The sequence below is a fragment of the Aptenodytes forsteri genome, unplaced genomic scaffold, assembly GCF_000699145.1.
Source record: "Aptenodytes forsteri isolate BGI_AS27 unplaced genomic scaffold, ASM69914v1 Scaffold136, whole genome shotgun sequence".
Lineage (NCBI taxonomy): Eukaryota > Metazoa > Chordata > Aves > Sphenisciformes > Spheniscidae > Aptenodytes > Aptenodytes forsteri.
Window position 1 is genome coordinate 2,445,858 of NW_008796111.1, and position 18,054 is coordinate 2,463,911.

Sequence of the window (18,054 nt, forward strand, 5' to 3'; positions counted from 1 at the left end):
CCTATTTGGAATGCACTCTAAATTACTGCAATTATAAAGCTTTATATGCATACACACGTGCTATTTTTTTTCCCCTGTATATGCTTTGTTCAGGTACCATCATTGATAATCGGGTGTCGAACACAGCAGAAGAGAATGAAGTAGGTTCTATGGCAGGCGAAGGCTTCATTGAGGTTCTTACTAAAAAGCAGCGTCGTTTGCTGGAAGAAGAGCGAAGGAAGAAGGAACAGGCTGCTCAGGTAAGGAAAGGGAGGCAGAAAAAGCTTAACCTGATACATTGTTTGGACTGCAGTCAGAGGAGCAGGGCCCGGAAAAGCGTTTGGATGAGCAGAAAAACATGCGGTTGGCCAAAGTAGTACAGATCCTGTATTAGGCCCCGGAAACATATTTTGGCTCTGATGGGCAGGGGCCATCGGTCTGAAAAGGATGGTTAGATTTCTGACTGTTACTGTTTTCTAGCAGAATTGTTAGTTGTGAGTTAAAGGAGGGTTTTCTAAAGCAATCATCCAAAGCAACTTGGCTCGCTAAGCCAGTTGCTGGCTGTAGTTGGTGGGATATTGGGCAGCAGTGAGCGGTGGAAGACCTCTGCACTGTTGCTGTGTCAACAGTGTGTTATTGCTAGAACAGGATGTGGTAGCTTCCTTGCCGGAGGTGTCATGTTTGTGTCTGGGCACCTGACCAGAAATAAAGGAGTTGATTTACAAGAAAAGGTTTAAGACTGCAGTGTGGATAGCTTAGTTAAGTAACGTTTAGGAGGGGGGCATTCGTCTACGTGTACTGGAAGACTGCAGATTCTAGGGTGATAAGAGAATATTTTGGCATGAAAGGAGACTTAGTGAAATCTGGAGGACTAAATACAAATGAAGAGTATCGTTGGGAAATGCTTCCTGACAAGGAGGGCTTGTGGTAGGTTCAGAGAGTCTCGCAAGCAAAGTTATAAAAGCCTGGTTGCTTGGCATCTTTAAAATTAAGCTGAAGACAACGTGTGAATGTGCAGTGGGAAAGGTCTTGCAGTTGCAGAGATGTGCTTCTCTTTCTATTCAGATCTTGGCTCTGTGAAAGAGCCATCTCTGTATTGTGAAATTATTAATTCATCTTGCTTTAGCTGGAGTAAAAGAGAGGAATTAAGCAGAGCAAGTCTTGTAGTGTTAATTTTGCTTTGCTTTGTATCCTATCCCCCCGCCTCCCCAAAAGAAAAAAAAAACCTCTCATGCTGCTGAAGGCAGCTTTTTTTCACTGCCTTGTTAGACTGGGGGAACCTCCCAGTAGCCACAGGGTCCACTTAAAAAAACAAAACAAAAAACGGGGAGGGAGTCAGAACTATTTGTATGGTTCTGTTACATGAGTTGGGGGCTTTTCACATTGCAGCATTTAGAAATCCAGGGTTTGAACTTGCCAGCAGCAGACGCTGCAGTGACAGGTCTTACAGCCTGTGCCTTTTCTCTGTCAGGCACCAGCTAAGGCCCGCGTCCTTCAGTCTCGCATTCCTCCTCGATTTGCTAAGAAGCAGAACAGCTTGTGCTTGGAGCAAAGTGATGTAACCGTTTCTGGAAGCAGCCTGGGCACAGAGATCTGGGAGAGTAACAGCCCAGGTAAGTTTGAGCAAGTCTGTTCTGGAGCGTTTCATACAGCTGGGGAATCCTCTGGTGTGTGCAGGAAGGACAGGGTGTTCATGCTTAAGAGGAGACAACCTTCTCTTGTCTGGTGCTGGAAGTGGGAGGGGAGCTAGCAGACATCTGGAGTAGCATCTGTTCAAAGCTGTACTGTTCAGCCATCCTCCTCCTGTTGTTGACCGTGTCAGTCTCCTAATCTATTTCTTGGGTCGTCTTGTAACATCAAGATCCTACATAGCATTTTCTGGCCTGTTGGGCTGGATCTACTTCAGCCATTTCCTTACTTTGCCTTCCTCTGTTTTCTCATCTTCTAGCCCTGAATAGCTAGTGCCTCCCTTGTTTCTGTCTCTGCTCTTTCTCCTGTTGTTTTCATGTTCCCTAAGAAATCGCTTCCCTATTCTCTACCCTTGCTCTCCACACCGTTTTCTCTGTGCTGTGTCATGTCTCAGGTGAATGGGCAGCACTAGCTCTCTGAGGTTGTGAAAATGCCCTGTCTCACATCTAGAAATGGAAAGTTAATAGTGTAACATGCACGGTGTACAAAATGTGCTTACAGTTGTGTTTCAAGCAGCTGAACCCTGCCCTCCCTTCTCTTCCAGCTCTTTCCGTTCAGTCTCCTGGCAGTGATTCCTGGAGCAAGCCTGTAAATACCTTTAATGGTACTGAATCTAGCACCACTGAGGTAAGTGGCACCTAATGTGCCGTTCAGGTATTGTGTGTATAAAATATTAACGTAGGTGGCTTATGCTTCTCATTGCTCCATCTGTGCTTAGCGACTCTCAGCTCTGCTTGTGCAATTTTAAACTGTCTCTTTGCAGTTCTAATTTGAGCTTGATGCTGCTCAAATCTTGACCTAGAGGGCCAAGCGCTGCTTGGTGTTACATGTGGGTATAAATCTGGAGTAACCGTCTGGTAGAGCTATTCCAAGGGTTATGCTCCTAACTGGACGCAGAGTGTGGTCGAGGATGGTGGAATCCCATAGGTCATGTTTGTGTGCCTCATGCCTGTGAGCAGTGTGTAGCTGTAGCCTTAATGCAGGGAGGGCGGAGGAGGTTCCTGAATGCTTCACCTCTGGAGACCAGAGTTCAAATCTGGTTTGGGTCACAAGTGAAATGAGTTTGGCGGCAATCTCAGCCTAGTTGCTGTGTGGGACGCTTTTTCCTTATTCTAAAGCCATGGTCCGGTTGGTGCATTGGTTAACCTGTCTCAGGGTTGCATAGAGCTGAAGCAGCAGCCAAGGGATGCTGCAGGTCAGGCCCAACTCCTTTGCAGTTAACCAAGAATATGATTTGAAAAGGGGACATGATCTTGCTGTTTTCTGGGATTTTTTTCCTCCTTTGTGGAGCTGGGTCGGAGTCCAGGGCTTTAACACATTTCGTGCTTTGCATAGCAGGGTTTTAAAGGCAGCCAGGGGGATAGTGGCATTGACTTGAGCGCGGAGTCTCGGGAATCCTCCGCTACCTCCTCTCAGCGCAGTTCTCCATATGGCACCCTCAAACCAGAGGAGATGAATGGGGCTGGCCTGGTGGACCCAAAGCCTGACTGCCAGAAGGAGCAAGTGCAGAAGCAATCTGATAAAAAGGTAATCTGGATTTGCAGCCAAGCCAGAGCACATAGCGAGAGACCTTGTGAAGCGGTTGTGTTGTTCTTGATAGCAATTTTAAGGCTTGAGATTGGGTTATTCAGTCTTTGTGTCTCAGCCTCTCTGCTTTCCTGTTAAGGATTCAGATCAAGGCTCAGGACAGAACAAGGAACACAAGCCTGGACCAATCGGCAACGAACGCTCCCTGAAAAACAGAAAGGGTTCGGAGGGAACGGAACGGCTGGAAGGGAATATTCCCCCTGTTAACGGGGTGGAAATTCACGTGGATTCTGTACTTCCTGTGCCACCCATTGAATTTGGAGTAAATCCTAAAGTGAGGATTGAATTTAATTTTATCTTCTTGGTGATTTGAGCTTGTTGAGATATGAAAGGTGATTTGAGGCAGAAGGATTATTTAGAGGAAGCTTCCAGCTGTAGATTTGCCTTAGATTTCATTACTGACACAAACCAGGTACTCAAGATGTCTTGGCAAACACATAATATCCTCTTGGAAATACTGTCCCAAGGACCAGCTGGGGTGGTAACAGAGGTGAGGGACAAAATTATGGCCATCTAAGCCTTTGTGTGCCTCTGGGGATTGCCTGCTGCTGAGTGCTGAGAAGTGTCTTTTTGTTCTCTTCCAGCAAGGCTTACTGGAAGACAGTCTTTTTAGTTTCTAGTGTCATGATTCAGGCTAAAGTCATTAACCATGAGAAGCAGATGGGTGGCCCTTGGACCTGGATTTGAATTTTGTGTGTTTTGATTTTTCAGGACTCTGACTTCAGCTTGCCACCTGGTTCTGCCTCTGGCACTGCAGCTAACCCTGTCACCAAATTGCAGGATGCCTTGGCCAGTAATGTAAGTATTTTTTTCTTTTTGGCATTGATTCATCGGAGATGCTCCTTAGTTAAGCCTCAGATGTTTCCAAAGAGAGCAAGCATATTTCTTTGCAGTTGACTTCACCCTTAATGCTTAGGCAGCACACGTGACTAAAATCCGTAATGGAAATCTGTGCCCTCAAGGTACCTTGATAAAATGAGCATCACTAGCTCAGAAGTGACATAGGGAGCAACTCCATTATCATTCAGTGACCTGTGTAAAGCAAGAGGTATTGCAGATCTCGGAGATCACCGTTCTCCTCCCATGAGACACAAGAGAGTGCTGGTAACGAACACGATGCAGATAGTGGCGTTTTTAGGCCCAGGCTGCCAGCTTCCTCCAAAGGTCTCATCTGCCACAGCAAGGCAGAGAACTGTAACTTGTCAGTCAGGTCCTTTTGGAGGTTTCCTAGCCTATTCCAGCCATCTGGGTATTTCATTATTATGTGTGAAAGAGTGAGCACGCTGAAAGCCCAGCTTATAGCTCAGCTGTGGACAGCAATGTGAGAAACTCACAAAGCTGCTTTTGAAAAGTCCTCAGGTTTGTAGGCTGTTTGATTTTGGAGGTTTGTCTTAAAGGGTGTTTCTTTTCAGAAGTGCTTTTTCAGAAAGCACTGAAATTTAGGTAGGCTCCAAATATGGGACAGGAGGGAGAACTTTTCTGCAAATTGAAGTTACTGGGTCAAATTGGTGCTTAAGTGGAAGCTGGTGTAACTCGACATAGAGAGTGTCATTGCACGTCACCAAAGCTTCATTTATTCCAACAGCAGAATGGATCACGGTTGAATGTGGTACTTAACTCCTGCGGTACCACTGAGGATTGAATCCTTTGAGGTGTAGTTACTAGAGCTGCCAGCTGAGGCTCTGTCAGCCTTGGTAGCTCATGACATTCTTGCAAGACTTTATAAAGTGTTCACTATTTACGAATCTCCCCTCAGGCAGGGTTAACGCAGTCTATTCCCATTCTGCGAAGAGATCATCACCTCCAGCGGTGCATTGGCCTGAACCCAATGTCCTTCCCCACTGCAGACCTTACTCTTAAGGTAAGCAAGCTGGCATGTGTGTTTGTCCTGGGTGTGGATGCCATGTCTCCATGGCCAGAGTAGTGAGGATGGAGAGATCTTTCCCAGAGCGTTTTGTTAGGTACTGCTAAATCTTTAATTAGCTTCTGTAGAAGTTGTGCATATATGCTATTCAGCATGGGTGGAAGGGCATGTGTTTCAACAGTCCTGGATGCTGAAGTCCTCACTGATTTTAGAACAGGTGCAACAGAGCTTTCCTATTACTTCAGTAGCTGGGTAAGGTGGCTGGCCAGGGATCCTAGGTGCCTGATGGTTTAAAGAAGGAAAAAACCAAACAAAAACCCCAAAATAAAAAACCATCACCACCCCAAACCCAAAAAGCCCAGCAAATACCAAGGGGGACTGAGTGTTTGTGAAGGATGCTTGCCCATTGGGAATTGGTGTGAAACCACTTGACCTGAGACCTGCCAGCTTTCCACTATGACTAGACTAGATTGAATTTGAACTAATACGTCATAGATGAGCAACTCTAGGCTTCAGTATTGTCCTCCCCATTTGAACTGTCTGTAGTTATTGTCCTTCATTTCCATAGATGGAGTCTGCTCGTAAAGCTTGGGAAAACTCTCCTAGTTTACCAGAACAGAACTCCCCAGGAGGCGCGGGTTCAGGCATCCAGCCTCCTTCCAGTGTTGGAGCTTCCAACGGTGTCAGCTACAGCTCTTTTGGTGGAGTTTCTATGCCTCCTATGCCTGTGGCGTCCGTAGCACCTTCTGCATCTATTCCAGGTACCCGCAAACTGCGGCAGCAGTATTTGCATTGTCTGGTTGGTATCTAGGAATCATCCTCAGGTTCTAGTAGACGAGAACATGGTGAGAAGAGCTTCCATGTAAAGTAACTGGCTAGCTGGTATTTAACAGATTCTTAACAACAATTCAGGCAAGACAGAAAGAGGGGACCGTCGTCTCTGCACTTTGGAGAATGTTACTTGAGTGTGACTAGTATCAAAATAGCACAAGGACGACTTTCCCTGTGTAGCGGCAAGTCTCCGATATCTCAATAGATCCTGCTTACCCTTCACTGTGCGCTCAATAGAATAGAAGGGAAGTGAAGAAACCTATGGCTGAGAGACTTCGGCAGTCCCGATAGGAGTATCAACCATTCCTCTACTCATTTTGCTGTTTAAGACTTTTCTGTTTGTCACGGGTTCTGAGCACCTTCTGCTCTTTGTACGTAATAACACAACTTGCTTACAGTTTGCAAAACTGTGGGAGATGAGAAGGTGTTGCTATCCTTGAGTTACAGAGGGAAAGCTTAAGCTCAGTCATGTTAGATAGTGTGTATAATTAGGGAGAGCATCTGGAAAAAAGTGTACTTGGATTCTCTGACTCCTGGGTCCCAAAGGACCTCTCGTGCATGCACTTTCTTTCTCATTCCTCAATTCAAGAATGGAGTGGAATGTGCTGGGCAGAAGTGATAGCGAGTGGGCCACTGTAGTGACTCTGTTACTAGCTTCCACTTGGAAAACAGATTGTTCCAAGTCAGGCGATTTCCTTCCCCAGCCACCCTAATTTTGCTTGTAAATACCATGAACCATGTAAATGTTCAGATCTGCACAGAACCGCAGGAGGGGCACAGCACTTTCTAATTGGTGCCACCCTTGGGGTGAATATGGCTTTTAGATCTCTTGTGTGAAGGTCTCAAACACCATGTTTGCTCTTTCTGTCCCCTCTAGCTGCAAGGATGAGATGATTGCAGAGCAGGTTTCTGGCATTTAGGAACAGTTTGAAGCGCAGCTCACCAATTCCTGAACTGTTAGTGTCTCTGACTTTTTTTGTGGATGTGGGAAACCTGGGTTTACATTTAGCCTCTTACAGAGAGGAATGATTAATTCTCAGCAAGCCTGTTACTGTAAGTGGGCTGCTGGCTTTGGTATGTGGACTTAGGAGCTTCACAGGCTCTTCTGAATGGGTACTATGTTTGTGTTGACTTGCTGAGCTGGTTGCCAAGATGTAGGAAGTAGTCTTGACCTGCAGGTCTCTGCAGTCCACTGTGCCTGTATCTCCCCTGTACCTTGAATTTACAGCCTGCCTTCTCTGTTCAGGTAACCATATTCCACCCCTGTACCTGGATGGCCATGTGTTTGCAAGTCAGCCCCGCCTGGTCCCTCAGACAATACCTCAGCAGCAAAGCTACCAACAGGTAAGGGAGAAATACAACTAGCTAGTGGTTTCTCAAGGAGTCTTCAGGGTGGCATTTAAGAAACGAGGGGTCACTTATCTCTCTGATAGCCCAAAGGAACTTAGATGTGGCTCCCTTTAGGTTTCTTGAATGCTGCTTCCCAGTGGGGTGTCACAGGTTAGTGAAGTTGAAGGGAGGGAAATGAGGGGTTTTTCCCCTTTTGTACCAGTGCCTTTGGACTGGGTTTAACTGAAGCCGATGCTGAGGCATCTGTGTGAGGTGAAGTGACTTTCAGTAAATTCAGTCAGTCAATACCGATGAGCAATTTCACTAGCCTTAGTAAATAGGGTGTTGATAGGGTTGGGGAGAGCCCCTTCAAGGTAAGAGTGCAGGCAAGTGAGTGCTAGGATTGTCAGTGCCTGCACAACGTGTGTGGAGCACGTTGGTCCCCTCGTGTCCATCAAATGCCTCTTGCAGCCATCAGTCTTCCCTCTTGGGTGCCTATGAAGCATCTTCTCCTGCCAGTGTGCTGCTGTTCTGTGGAATGATGCAGGGGCTTGGTAAAGGCGCAGTATAGGTAATTGTCATGGCAGACTGATTCACAGAGGAAACTGAAGGATTTTTAACAGCCTGGGAGAGTTTTTGGCTCCTCTTGCACCTCTCAGTCATCTTAATTTCTTCTGCAGGCTGCTGCTGCTCAACAGATTCCTATTTCCCTCCACACATCCTTACAGGCCCAAGCTCAGCTTGGGCTGAGGGGTGGTCTGCCTGTTTCCCAGTCCCAGGAGATGTACAGCTCCATACAGCCCTTCAGGTAACTGCTTCCACTTTTTCATTTCCCTGTGGCCTGAACTATTATGTTCCTGATGGTACATTGATCAGATACTCCACACTCGTCTTCTCTTCCCCCTTTGTTAACATCCTGCTTCCTTCCCCTAGCCGGGGTGGAGAGCAAGGATATTGGGGCACATAAGGCTCTCTGTAGCTTGTTTCTTTGTAGGAAAATGGCAAAGACTACCCTTGGAAAACTATATTTAGTTGCTCTACCTACCCTCTCAAATGGTGAGGCAAATCTTGATGTAGAAAGAGGAGGTTTGTGGGCTGGCAAGCAGACTTAGTGAGAAACCCAGAGCTTACAGCTTACTCTATTTGGCTTACTACTGGGGAGAAGATGAAGAGACAGCTTGATCAGAGCTGAGTACTTGCATAATGAAATTAAATAACTCTTTTTATTAGATACAAACTACAAGACAAGAACAAAATAAATGCCTGCACTTTGGAGAAAAAAAAAAAAGTAAGATTCAAATTAGGAAATCAAACACAAGTGTTAACAGCAACAGTACTTGGCTACAGGAACTGCTTTCTAGAATTGAAGGAATGAGACGTCCACTTCAGAGTTGGGCTGGCTGTGGGAATCATACTCTGTACCCCCATTCCTGCATGAGATGGGAGTGAATGAACAGAATAGTCCTTCAAGGCCTCAAAAACCTAGACACTGAGGCTTAAAAAAACCCCCTTATTTTGCTAGAGCTGTTTGAATCTGAAACTCCTGATTCTTTTCTGCTTTGCAAAACTGCTGCAGACTTCTGGTAACCTGAATCCTCCCTCACTACTAATCCAGAGCTTATTGTGCAGGATATTGATACATAAACTTTGGATAGGACACAATGTCATTCTGTTTGAATATTCCTGCAACACAAGGACATGGTTGTAAGGGCTTAAAAGTGGTAAAGTAAAAACCCCTGTAACTAAAATGGAAAGTGGCATCACAGCTTATTTCTAAGCTCTCAATTTAGTAGAGTCTGAGAACTGCTTGCTGATTGCAGGCCAGATACGGTTTGGCGCTGTGTGTGTGTGTGTGTAGTCTCCAAAGGTTTTCTGTGTAATGACTTGAGCATGGTTTGGCGCTGTGTGTGTGTGTAGTCGCCAAAGGTTTTCTGTGTAATGACTTGAGCATATCTTTCTTCTCCAGGTCTCAGGTGTATATGCACCCCAGTCTGTCTCAACCCAGCACCATGGTCCTGACGGGAGGCACTGCTCTGAAGCCTCCATATTCCGCCTTCCCAGGCATGCAGCCCTTGGAGGTGGTGAAAACCCAGTCTGGGTCCCCCTATCAGCCCATGAATGGAAGCCAGACGCTGGTTTATGAAGGCCAGATAAACCAGGCGGCTGGTATGGGAGCTTCCCAGATGATGGACTCTCAGCTTACACAGGTTAGGAGCAGGGCTTGCAAGCCACTCCCTTATACAGGCTTTTTCACAGCCACTTGTTTCTGAGACTGGGTTGAAACTAGTATCTGTGCTGAGTCATGTGTTTGTGTGAACTAAGCTCTTCGTAAAGAGGCAAAAGATTTCCCTGAGAGACTCTGTCCTGTGAACCATTGTTTCAAACATGCAGCACCTTATTTAATGAGATTCTTGCTAATTACTTGTCTGTCCCTGCTGAGATGTCATTTTGTAACTTGGAAGTCCTCGCCCTCAATATAGACGTTTCATGCAAATCAAACCTTGCAGTGCTTCATGCACAGGAGGCCATGATGCAATAGTTGTCTTAAAGGTACCTCTTCCGAGACCTAAATCCCAATAGTCTCCAGATTTAACTCGGCTCCAGGGTAACTAGGACCTCATTTATCTTCTCAATTCATTTGTTATCCAGGTCTTATTTACAACTTCTGCTGATCTGTTTGGCAACATCTTAACAAGAATTTCATTGTGTGAAAAAGTTTTTGTAAAGCATGGTTCAGATAAAGACATTGAATCCTATTGTGAGCATAGCTGTATTTGTGGACACGTGTTCTGATTCTCTGGAGAAGTTTGATACTTTTATTAAACTCATCTTACATTGATTTTGTGCAACATGCTAAGGTTTATTTGTTGTTTAAAGAGGGATTTTTATGTTGTGACTGACATAAAGAGTTAATCCTGAAAGTCACTTAGTTGAGGAAAATACAGAGAATACTGGCAAACTAAATATTTGAAGAAATGCTTTATCCATCATAAGCAGTAACTTGGTCTCTTTTGCCAGCCTTAGATTTTACAAAGTGTTGTCATAGAACCTCCCGAATCCAGCAGTTGTGAGAACTGCCAGATGAATCAGAGGGAACAGGAGGCTCTTGAGTCCTGAGCTGCATTTTTTTAAATTACTCTTAATTATTACCATCATCAGTTTGAAGCTCACTGCAGGACATAGAGCTGAGGTCACCATCACTTTCTCTAGAGGTCCAGTCCCCAAAATGCTTTGGAATGAAAGTGTAGCAGACTTTCTGGTTTGGGCATCAAGGCTGCAAACAGAACGCCTGACACGGAGCTGTCTGACACTGCCATCATACCAAGAGAAAACACGCTCATGCAGCAACGATGCGGAAGACTGGATGAAGGTTCTAGGCAAGGAGGAAAGCCCTGTGTCCGAGTGCAGTTATGTTAAATCGATGCCACGTTAAAAGCCCGGCTGACAGGGTGTTGGCAACGCTACCAGAACATGCGTTTCAGTGTGGAAGTCCCTCTGTTCCATTGATTTGCATTTATTCTGTGCCAGACTGCACTGCTTGTGAGCTTCCTTTTAGCAACGCCGTGCTTTCAGGGTATAGGAGACAGCATGTCAAACACAAGACTGTTACTGCCATTAAGTAACTACTTGTCCTTATCACACAGCTAACAATGCCCGTGCCTGGCTCACAGCTTCCTCTGCCCCGCTATGGCTCTGGCCAGCAGCCCCTGATTCTACCACAGTCCATCCAGCTTCCTCAGGGGCAAAACCTGCCTGTAGGAGCTCCCCGAAGAATTCTCCCTCCTGGATCCCAGCCTTCTGTTCTTGCTACCAGCAGGGAGGTAAGGATTAACTCCTGCGTGCTCATCTTGGCATTCATTAACCCCTCCTGCATTGAAATTTCACTCCTTGATCTTGTGTGTTCAAGGGGAGCCTGGCTTGTTTGGGATCCTTAAATGTCAAAGCCAAGGATTGGTGTTAAATTGAAGGAGCCCTTTTCCCCTCATCTCCAAAGTGCAGGCCAGCAGTTTCTCAGGTTTTGCTGCTGGTCATCATTCTGTTTCCAGGGAGCCACCTCCTGCCTTGGTCCAGTTTGGAGTCTCCAGTTTTATTACATGTTTACACAGGTTTCCCCAGAGTGCTTGAGGGGTGGTGAGCTCCAGACACAGTTGGAATACTGCCCAGATATTTCACACTGTTGTGAAGCTTGTCCATTTGAGTAGGTATATTAATGTCATGTCTGGTTTGATGGATTCGTATCATAAGTTTGTCTATTACAGGGGAGAGAGAGCACAGCAGTTAACTTCCAGGTTCTGTGTTTGCTTGTGCTGCTGGCTTGTTGGTTTAATACAAGCAGATTATTTCACTTACAAGCCTCACTTTCTTCACCTGAAAAATGTTTCTTCTTTTAATGGGCACGATGGGTAGAAGGGCAAAGATGTGGCTTAAGTGTTTATATGAAGTAATGAGTGATTTGTGAATGCAAAGATGATACTCTCTCTCACTCATTTTCCTCTGTAGTCCTCCCAAATGGAAATGAAAGGGTTTCATTTCTCCGATGGTAAACAGAATATGTCCTCCGGAGGGTCTGTACCATCACCACATACGTACAGGTAAAACGCTTACAGGATTTAGCCTCTGTAGTCAGAATGGGGAAGAAGTAGTGTTCCCCACTTGCAGTGACATGGTGCATGCATCGTCCCTGTGCAAGATTCACTTGGGTTTTCACGTGTAGAATGTGCTTAACTGTAGTCCAAATACTTGTATCAAAATCCATGATTGTGGCTTTCATTTTTGGATGTGGGCCAGCGTGTATCTGACTTGGCCCTTTGTGCTTGTGGGAAGTGCATAAAGTTACTTGTTTACTGAGTCTGAAAGAGAAATTGGAATTGGTGTGTGCTTTTGTGTGTTCCTTGTTAAGGTGGAAAATTTGAGGATCATGGAATAAATGTTTTAGTTTCCAGCATGGTCCTTTCAAGATGAGAGGTGCTAATGTCTAGACATACCAAACCTTCAGGTCATGGAGCCTTTTGGGACATGCAGTTACTGCATTTTTTTTTTTTTCTCCTAACCAATCCATGTATTGTCTTTTGGGCTGGGGAGCTCACTGATCTGCGCAGCACAGACTTGTGCCTTCTTTACTGCTGCTTTGTGCTGTCTTTTTTTCTTTCACACATGAATAAGGTTCTCGTTCCATTGTAGAATTTACTCCATGAATATTGTCGACTCTTCGATTTCCAGGCCTAGCTCTGCCAGCCCAAGCGGGAAGGCGTCTGGACCAGCAGTTAGCATGGGCTCTGTGCAAGGACACTATGTACAACAGGTAGTGTACATCAGGACTTTGACCCAACAGTGTCTGCTCTTCAATAGTCATGTTTGTGCCTTGGACTTAAGAGGAGTGGCAGAAAGGCCTGTGTACTGAGGCTATATGTGGGAGCTGTTATTTTCCCGGCAGGGAGGACTGGGTGGGTGGGTGTTATACTGAGTCCAAGAGTAATGCTCTGTAATTTTGAAAGTCAGGAGAGACTAGAGGATTACCTGTTTTACAGTGTCCGTGTTGTTTTATGTTGAGTTTTTATGGGTTATTTGCATTGCCAGACATGTGAGACACTTTGAGATCCTACATGTGGGGTGTTTCAGGACAGCAAAGTGTGATGGAGTAGAAGGAATACCTGATTTTTGGAGCAAATCTGATGTCTTGCATGAATGGTGGTCACAGTTTGTTTTTTATATCTGCCTAGAGGTCTCTGTGCTAGCTAATGCTTTGTTTTTGTATGTCAAAAGGCAAAGCAGCGGGTGGATGAAAATAAAGCCAACCTGGGAGCAGTAAAGCTGCAAGAAACAGCTTCCACAAACCAGATGAAGCCAGTGCGCACAGGAGCGATCAAACCTCAGGCAGTCAAAGTGGAGGAAAGCAAGGCCTAGGAGCACCTCTGATGCCCAGCTGGTCCTGCTGCCTGAGAGGCACTGCAGCTTAGACTGGACCCCACTGGATCTTCTGAAAATCTCGCCAGATCTATTCCCCGCCCCACATTGACTGACTACAGCGACATCATCCAAGCCCCTCTCCCAACAAAGCAGTTTGAAACAGTGGATATGACATTGACCTGCTTGCTTTAAGAACAAACCAACCATGTGACTTTTAAGTGGCTCAAGCCATTTTTTATTTTATTTTTTTTCCCCCCGTGCCCCATCCACAGGTAGCTGTGATCGCTCACTTTGCAAAGCCCATCCTTCTCCTTCCCTACTTCTGTCTTAGCAGAGTGGCAACTGGGGGAGAGGGGTTAGTTTGAGGTTTTTCATTTTAAAGGCAGCTGAGGTTTTTACAAAAAAGCTATATCTTTGTTTATAGCAGAACTTTTATATGTTCTCTCATTTCCCCCCTTCTTTCTGCTTTCCTCATTCCTTCCAGAAAAGAATTCCCTTCAGCTAAAATTATGTTCTGACAAAACTCTGCTTAGTTTTATATACGGTTCTGTGCTACGTTGAGAATCATGACTCTTCTAAATTGAATTTGTTTGGGTATATTTTCCCCAGATGATTTAGCCTTTCAGATTATTTGATTAAAACAAAGGACAGTTATGGCAATCATTAATTTTTCAGTATTTTTGTTTTAAGCTAGAAGCAGTGCTTGCGTTAGAAGTAAATGTGTACTAAAGGTATATAGTAGATCAGTGCATTAATCTTGAAACCTGCACCACTTTAATTGTAGCTTTGGGGTGCCTTGTGCACAACAAAATGTGGCATTTTCGTTTTAAGGAAAAAAAAATCCACCAAATTTCTGTTGCAAGCTCATCTGGATCTAGGGTTTTGTTTTTTTTGTTGGGTTTGGGAGTTTTTAGTGACTGCCAAACACACAACAAAATGCAAATCATAGATTTACGAAATGTAAAATCTGTTAAGAAAAATCTCCTCACCGCACGTGGGTCAGAAGAGTTGGCCGGCGCCAACGGGTCTGTATGGACTACTTTTTGTAGTTGTGATGCTCTCTTACGCTCCCTACCTTGGCCGCTCTAATTCTTCGTGTCTCCTGGGACTTGTTCTGTATTGTGTTCATCCCTTGGGGCTGCTCTCCTAAGCTTTGCTCTTCTCCCTTTTCCCTAGGTCTTGCTTTCTGTTCCTCTAACTCACGGCCTTTTGTAAAATTTGCATAGAAACACATCGGTAAGGGAGCCCCTCTGCAAGACAGCCATTTTAGCACACTTGGAACCTCGTTTTTTTGTGTTGGAAGCGCATGGTTACAGAGGCAGTTCGGAATCATCCTTTTACTCTCCTTCCCCAGATGAACAGCAAAGGGTTCTTAACTTCTGATGCAGTTGCATATAGTGTGTGTACAGTGTCATCACCTTACACCTTCTTACCAATATTTGATGATCTGTGAAAGGAAGGTCCTAGTGGGAGGGGGTTGGGGTTTTATTTCTCTGGTAGTTTGGTTTTTGTTTATGTGCATACATGTGTGTGTAGATTTTTAGGATGGACTTACAAGTTCCTGAAAGTGCTTGGAGTCCTTCAGCTGACAGTAGTCTTAAGTAAACTCAACTACTTTCAGCTAACTTGGTTTGTGTTGTTTAGCTTTTTCAAAATGTAAAGTAGGCTGGTCACTCTGAAGTGAGGGAAAGAAAACTTCATTTTTGCAGGAGATGATAGCTTGCTAACTGGCTGTGCCGTCTGCCTCTGCTAGGTGGCAGCAAGTCATTTGTTGGTGGTTCCAAAGAAGATATTTTGAACAAAGAATGTATTTGGGAAGGGATCTGAAAGGTGTTTTTGTTTCTTCGTTTGGGTTTTTTTTCCGCCCTTTCTGGGAAAGAGCCTTCATAACTTTCTAGGGATGCATATGAAGTTTTAAGCTAGGTATAAATAAGAATTTTATACAGTAGCTTTAAAGAGCTTAGAAACCTAAACTAACTTAGACATAGTAATGTCCCCTCTCCACAAGTGTCCCCATTGACTGTGGCAGAGAACCCGAAGGGAAAGGGATAGGATGGTACTTTAAGAAAAGTAAAAGCTCTTTTTTTTTCCCCCCCCCCTCATGTTTTATGGATTTTTAACTTCAGAGCAGAGTGTGCCAGCATCTCTCTAGCGTCCTCCTTAAAGTACAGGGTTTGAGATTTAGCGACAAATACTTCCCCAGCCTTCAGACGTCTCCCAGACGTGCATCCTCATCTGCTAGTCCTGCTCCCAACATTTTCCAAAGATTGCTCCACCAGTAAGTCATCCCACCCCCCCTTTCTACTTTCTTCCTTGGAATACCATGAACAACAGAATTGTCTGTTTTTTCTTTTTTTTTTTTTTTCCTTAGCCTTCTGCCCAGCTGGCCCTAGCTAGTATCAGCCCAGAATCTAACTGTAATGGCTAAAGAGACTTATCCGAGCCCCCCTCTTCTCATCTCTTTCCTACCCTACACACACTACTTAAGCTTTACAAAGACACTAACCTCCTTCCTCCCACCTATATGACTTTAAAATGGTCAAATGCGTTGGAGGAACTGGGTTATTGCTAGATACAAGTTATTGCAGTCCCTCTGGTGTAAATGCCATCAGAACTACAATACTTCCTGTTGAAAAAGGTCACCCTTCTCTCTTTTAACCCCTCCATTCCTTCCCCCAACAGAATAAAACACTAGAATTTATTTATACGTATTTGATGTTGTAGGTCTAGGTGAAAAAGTAATTGTTTCACTGCTCTATTTATATATTATGTCTGAATTATTCTGTGCAGGAAAGGCCAAGAAATGCATGTGAGCTTCATTCCATTCCTCACCTTTGCGTGACTGTCAGCTGCAGTTGGCAAGACTCTCTTTTCACTTAACGGAGTTTTGTGTAATGGAAAGCAGTTTTAGAGCCCAAATTTCTAAGGTGCAATATCCTTCTTCTCTGGCATATATTTGTGTTTGTTTCTTTAAAGCTAGTACAAGGTTAGTGCAGTTTGTGGTGTTCTTGAGTCAAAAGGAAAGTCTGATCCTCAAGTTGCAGAAATGCCAAGGGTGCTGGTACGCTGATACAAGTTCAGCTTGGGGAAGAGGAGAGTTGAGATGTATAGAAGGTGGATATGGTTTATAGGGGGATAATTCTGCTTGCCATCTCCACCGCTGAAGGGTTGGGCCCTAATGATTTGTTCCTTTGTGAGTTGCTTTTGCTTTGACTGGAAATCAGCTACCAAATTGCAGGCTCCTGCTAGAAAGGTGCAGTGGGAGGGAGAGGTGGAATCCATATTTTCAGCAACAATGGGTGAAGCGGAAATATTCAGAGGCTGCCTTTGCTGCTTTTTGTTCAGCTGAAGGTCTGAAGCACATGTGTAACCGGTTCTTTTATACGCAGTGATTCATGGCCTAGCAGCTGCATTCAGTGCTGCTTTCCTCTCCAGTTCAGCCTGCTTTTAGCTCTTAATTAAAAAAAAAAAAGGTTAGGGAGGAAAAAAAGGAAGGGGAGGGGGAAAAAAAAGTGCTCCAGTATATTTTTAATGACAAATGGAAGCAGCACAGTCACCAGTGAAACAGGTATTATTGTTGATCTTCCATAATTCGCTCCTGGCTCTGCCATGTGGCAGCTGTACAGTGGTCAGTAACTCTGAATGTGTTTGCAGCCCATTGAACTCCATACGTGTTTGTGTTCATGCAGAGGCACTCCATTTAACAGTTTCCTTGCAAGAATGCTGCAAAGCTACAAGCTGCCCTGTGGTTCCTGTGTATTTATAGATATATATTAAAAAATGAGCTTAGCATTTTTGCTATGTCTCACCTTTCGGCAGGCTACTATATTCACTTTCAAGCGAGCACCACTGCATGCCAAGATCTTGTTCTGTTGCATTTTGTTAACCTTCTGTTTTGCTTCTGACTGGTTAAGCACAGGTTAATTCCTTGTAGCGTGGGTTATTTTTGACGTACAACAGCCCAGTTTCCCTGTAAGAAAGATGCATTTGTGAATAAGAATTAATTTACAACAGGCATCAGGATACTTAGTTGTGGCCCATCGGCAGAAAAGGTGCATTTTTGCCGAGGCGGTGGAACTGCTGGCTGTGAAGAGACAGCAGCAGTCCAACTACTTTTGTGTTATTGTTCGTTTTAATCCAAAGACCACCAGATTTTCCTAGTGGCTGTAGACACCTGCTTGGGTTTAATGGCTCGTCCCGGCTCCTCAAGATGTCTGCAGCCACAACCTTGACCGTTCCCCTGGGAATCACAGCAGCAGCAGTGAGGCGCTCACCCTTTAGCATGTCTCGAGGCGTTGTCCTTAGCTGGAATCCTTCCTCTGGTTCTGTATAAATTGCATTTGTTGTTTCTCAAGGGGATATTGTACTCCTTAAAGCTTTTAACCTCATGACCTGTATAGTAAATTTTTTTTGGCCTTTCCTCTCTTTGTCTTTTCATGTAGACCAGATATTTGAAAGGGCAGACGATGGATAATTGTGTAACGTGCAACCTGTTTATATTTTTTGGAAACTTTTACTTGGACCGGAACTCGAATCACGGAATCACCAGGCCAGTTGCGGCACACTCTTTATTGCCCTTTTTCCTCGTTTCAGTACCTATTGTTTCTCCTTTCAAATATGTGATTGTATTAGCTCTTTCCATATGAAAGAATTCTCCTTATTTAAATAAAATAAAAAAAAAAAAATAAAGCAGATTATGCTTTTCTCAAATTCCCAAGTCTATTGTCTGGTTCTTTTGGTTAAAGGCTTGCATACGTGGTTTGGGTTTTTTTCCCCCCCTTCAATGGAGGTGGCCAAAAAATGATGTGGGTGGCCATGCCACGGTGGGGACGCAGGGGGGGACGCAGCTCTTGGGGTGCTGCTGTGCC

General features: G+C 44.7%; 1 protein-coding gene across 3 annotated transcripts in view; it reads left to right on the forward strand.

Annotated features, from left to right (window-relative positions):
* Nucleotides 1-17,896, forward strand: part of PRRC2B (proline rich coiled-coil 2B) — a 49,472-nt gene extending 31,576 nt beyond the window's left edge. Inside the window, exons 18-32 of one of the 3 annotated variants that reach the window (XM_009286940.1) lie at nucleotides 94-239; nucleotides 1,451-1,592; nucleotides 2,213-2,295; nucleotides 3,004-3,195; nucleotides 3,335-3,529; nucleotides 3,967-4,053; nucleotides 5,012-5,116; nucleotides 5,688-5,880; nucleotides 7,197-7,294; nucleotides 7,960-8,087; nucleotides 9,246-9,486; nucleotides 10,924-11,100; nucleotides 11,780-11,871; nucleotides 12,461-12,581; nucleotides 13,043-17,896. In XM_009286940.1, the coding sequence (XP_009285215.1) occupies nucleotides 94-239; nucleotides 1,451-1,592; nucleotides 2,213-2,295; nucleotides 3,004-3,195; nucleotides 3,335-3,529; nucleotides 3,967-4,053; nucleotides 5,012-5,116; nucleotides 5,688-5,880; nucleotides 7,197-7,294; nucleotides 7,960-8,087; nucleotides 9,246-9,486; nucleotides 10,924-11,100; nucleotides 11,780-11,871; nucleotides 12,461-12,581; nucleotides 13,043-13,183 (2,141 nt within the window). In that variant the 3' untranslated portion in view covers nucleotides 13,184-17,896. The remainder of the gene's footprint in view (nucleotides 1-93; nucleotides 240-1,450; nucleotides 1,593-2,212; nucleotides 2,296-3,003; nucleotides 3,196-3,334; nucleotides 3,530-3,966; nucleotides 4,054-5,011; nucleotides 5,117-5,687; nucleotides 5,881-7,196; nucleotides 7,295-7,959; nucleotides 8,088-9,245; nucleotides 9,487-10,923; nucleotides 11,101-11,779; nucleotides 11,872-12,460; nucleotides 12,582-13,042) is intronic. The other 2 variants (XM_009286941.1, XM_009286942.1) reach the window with 2 other exon arrangements.
* The last annotated feature ends 158 nt before the right edge of the window (nucleotides 17,897-18,054 follow it).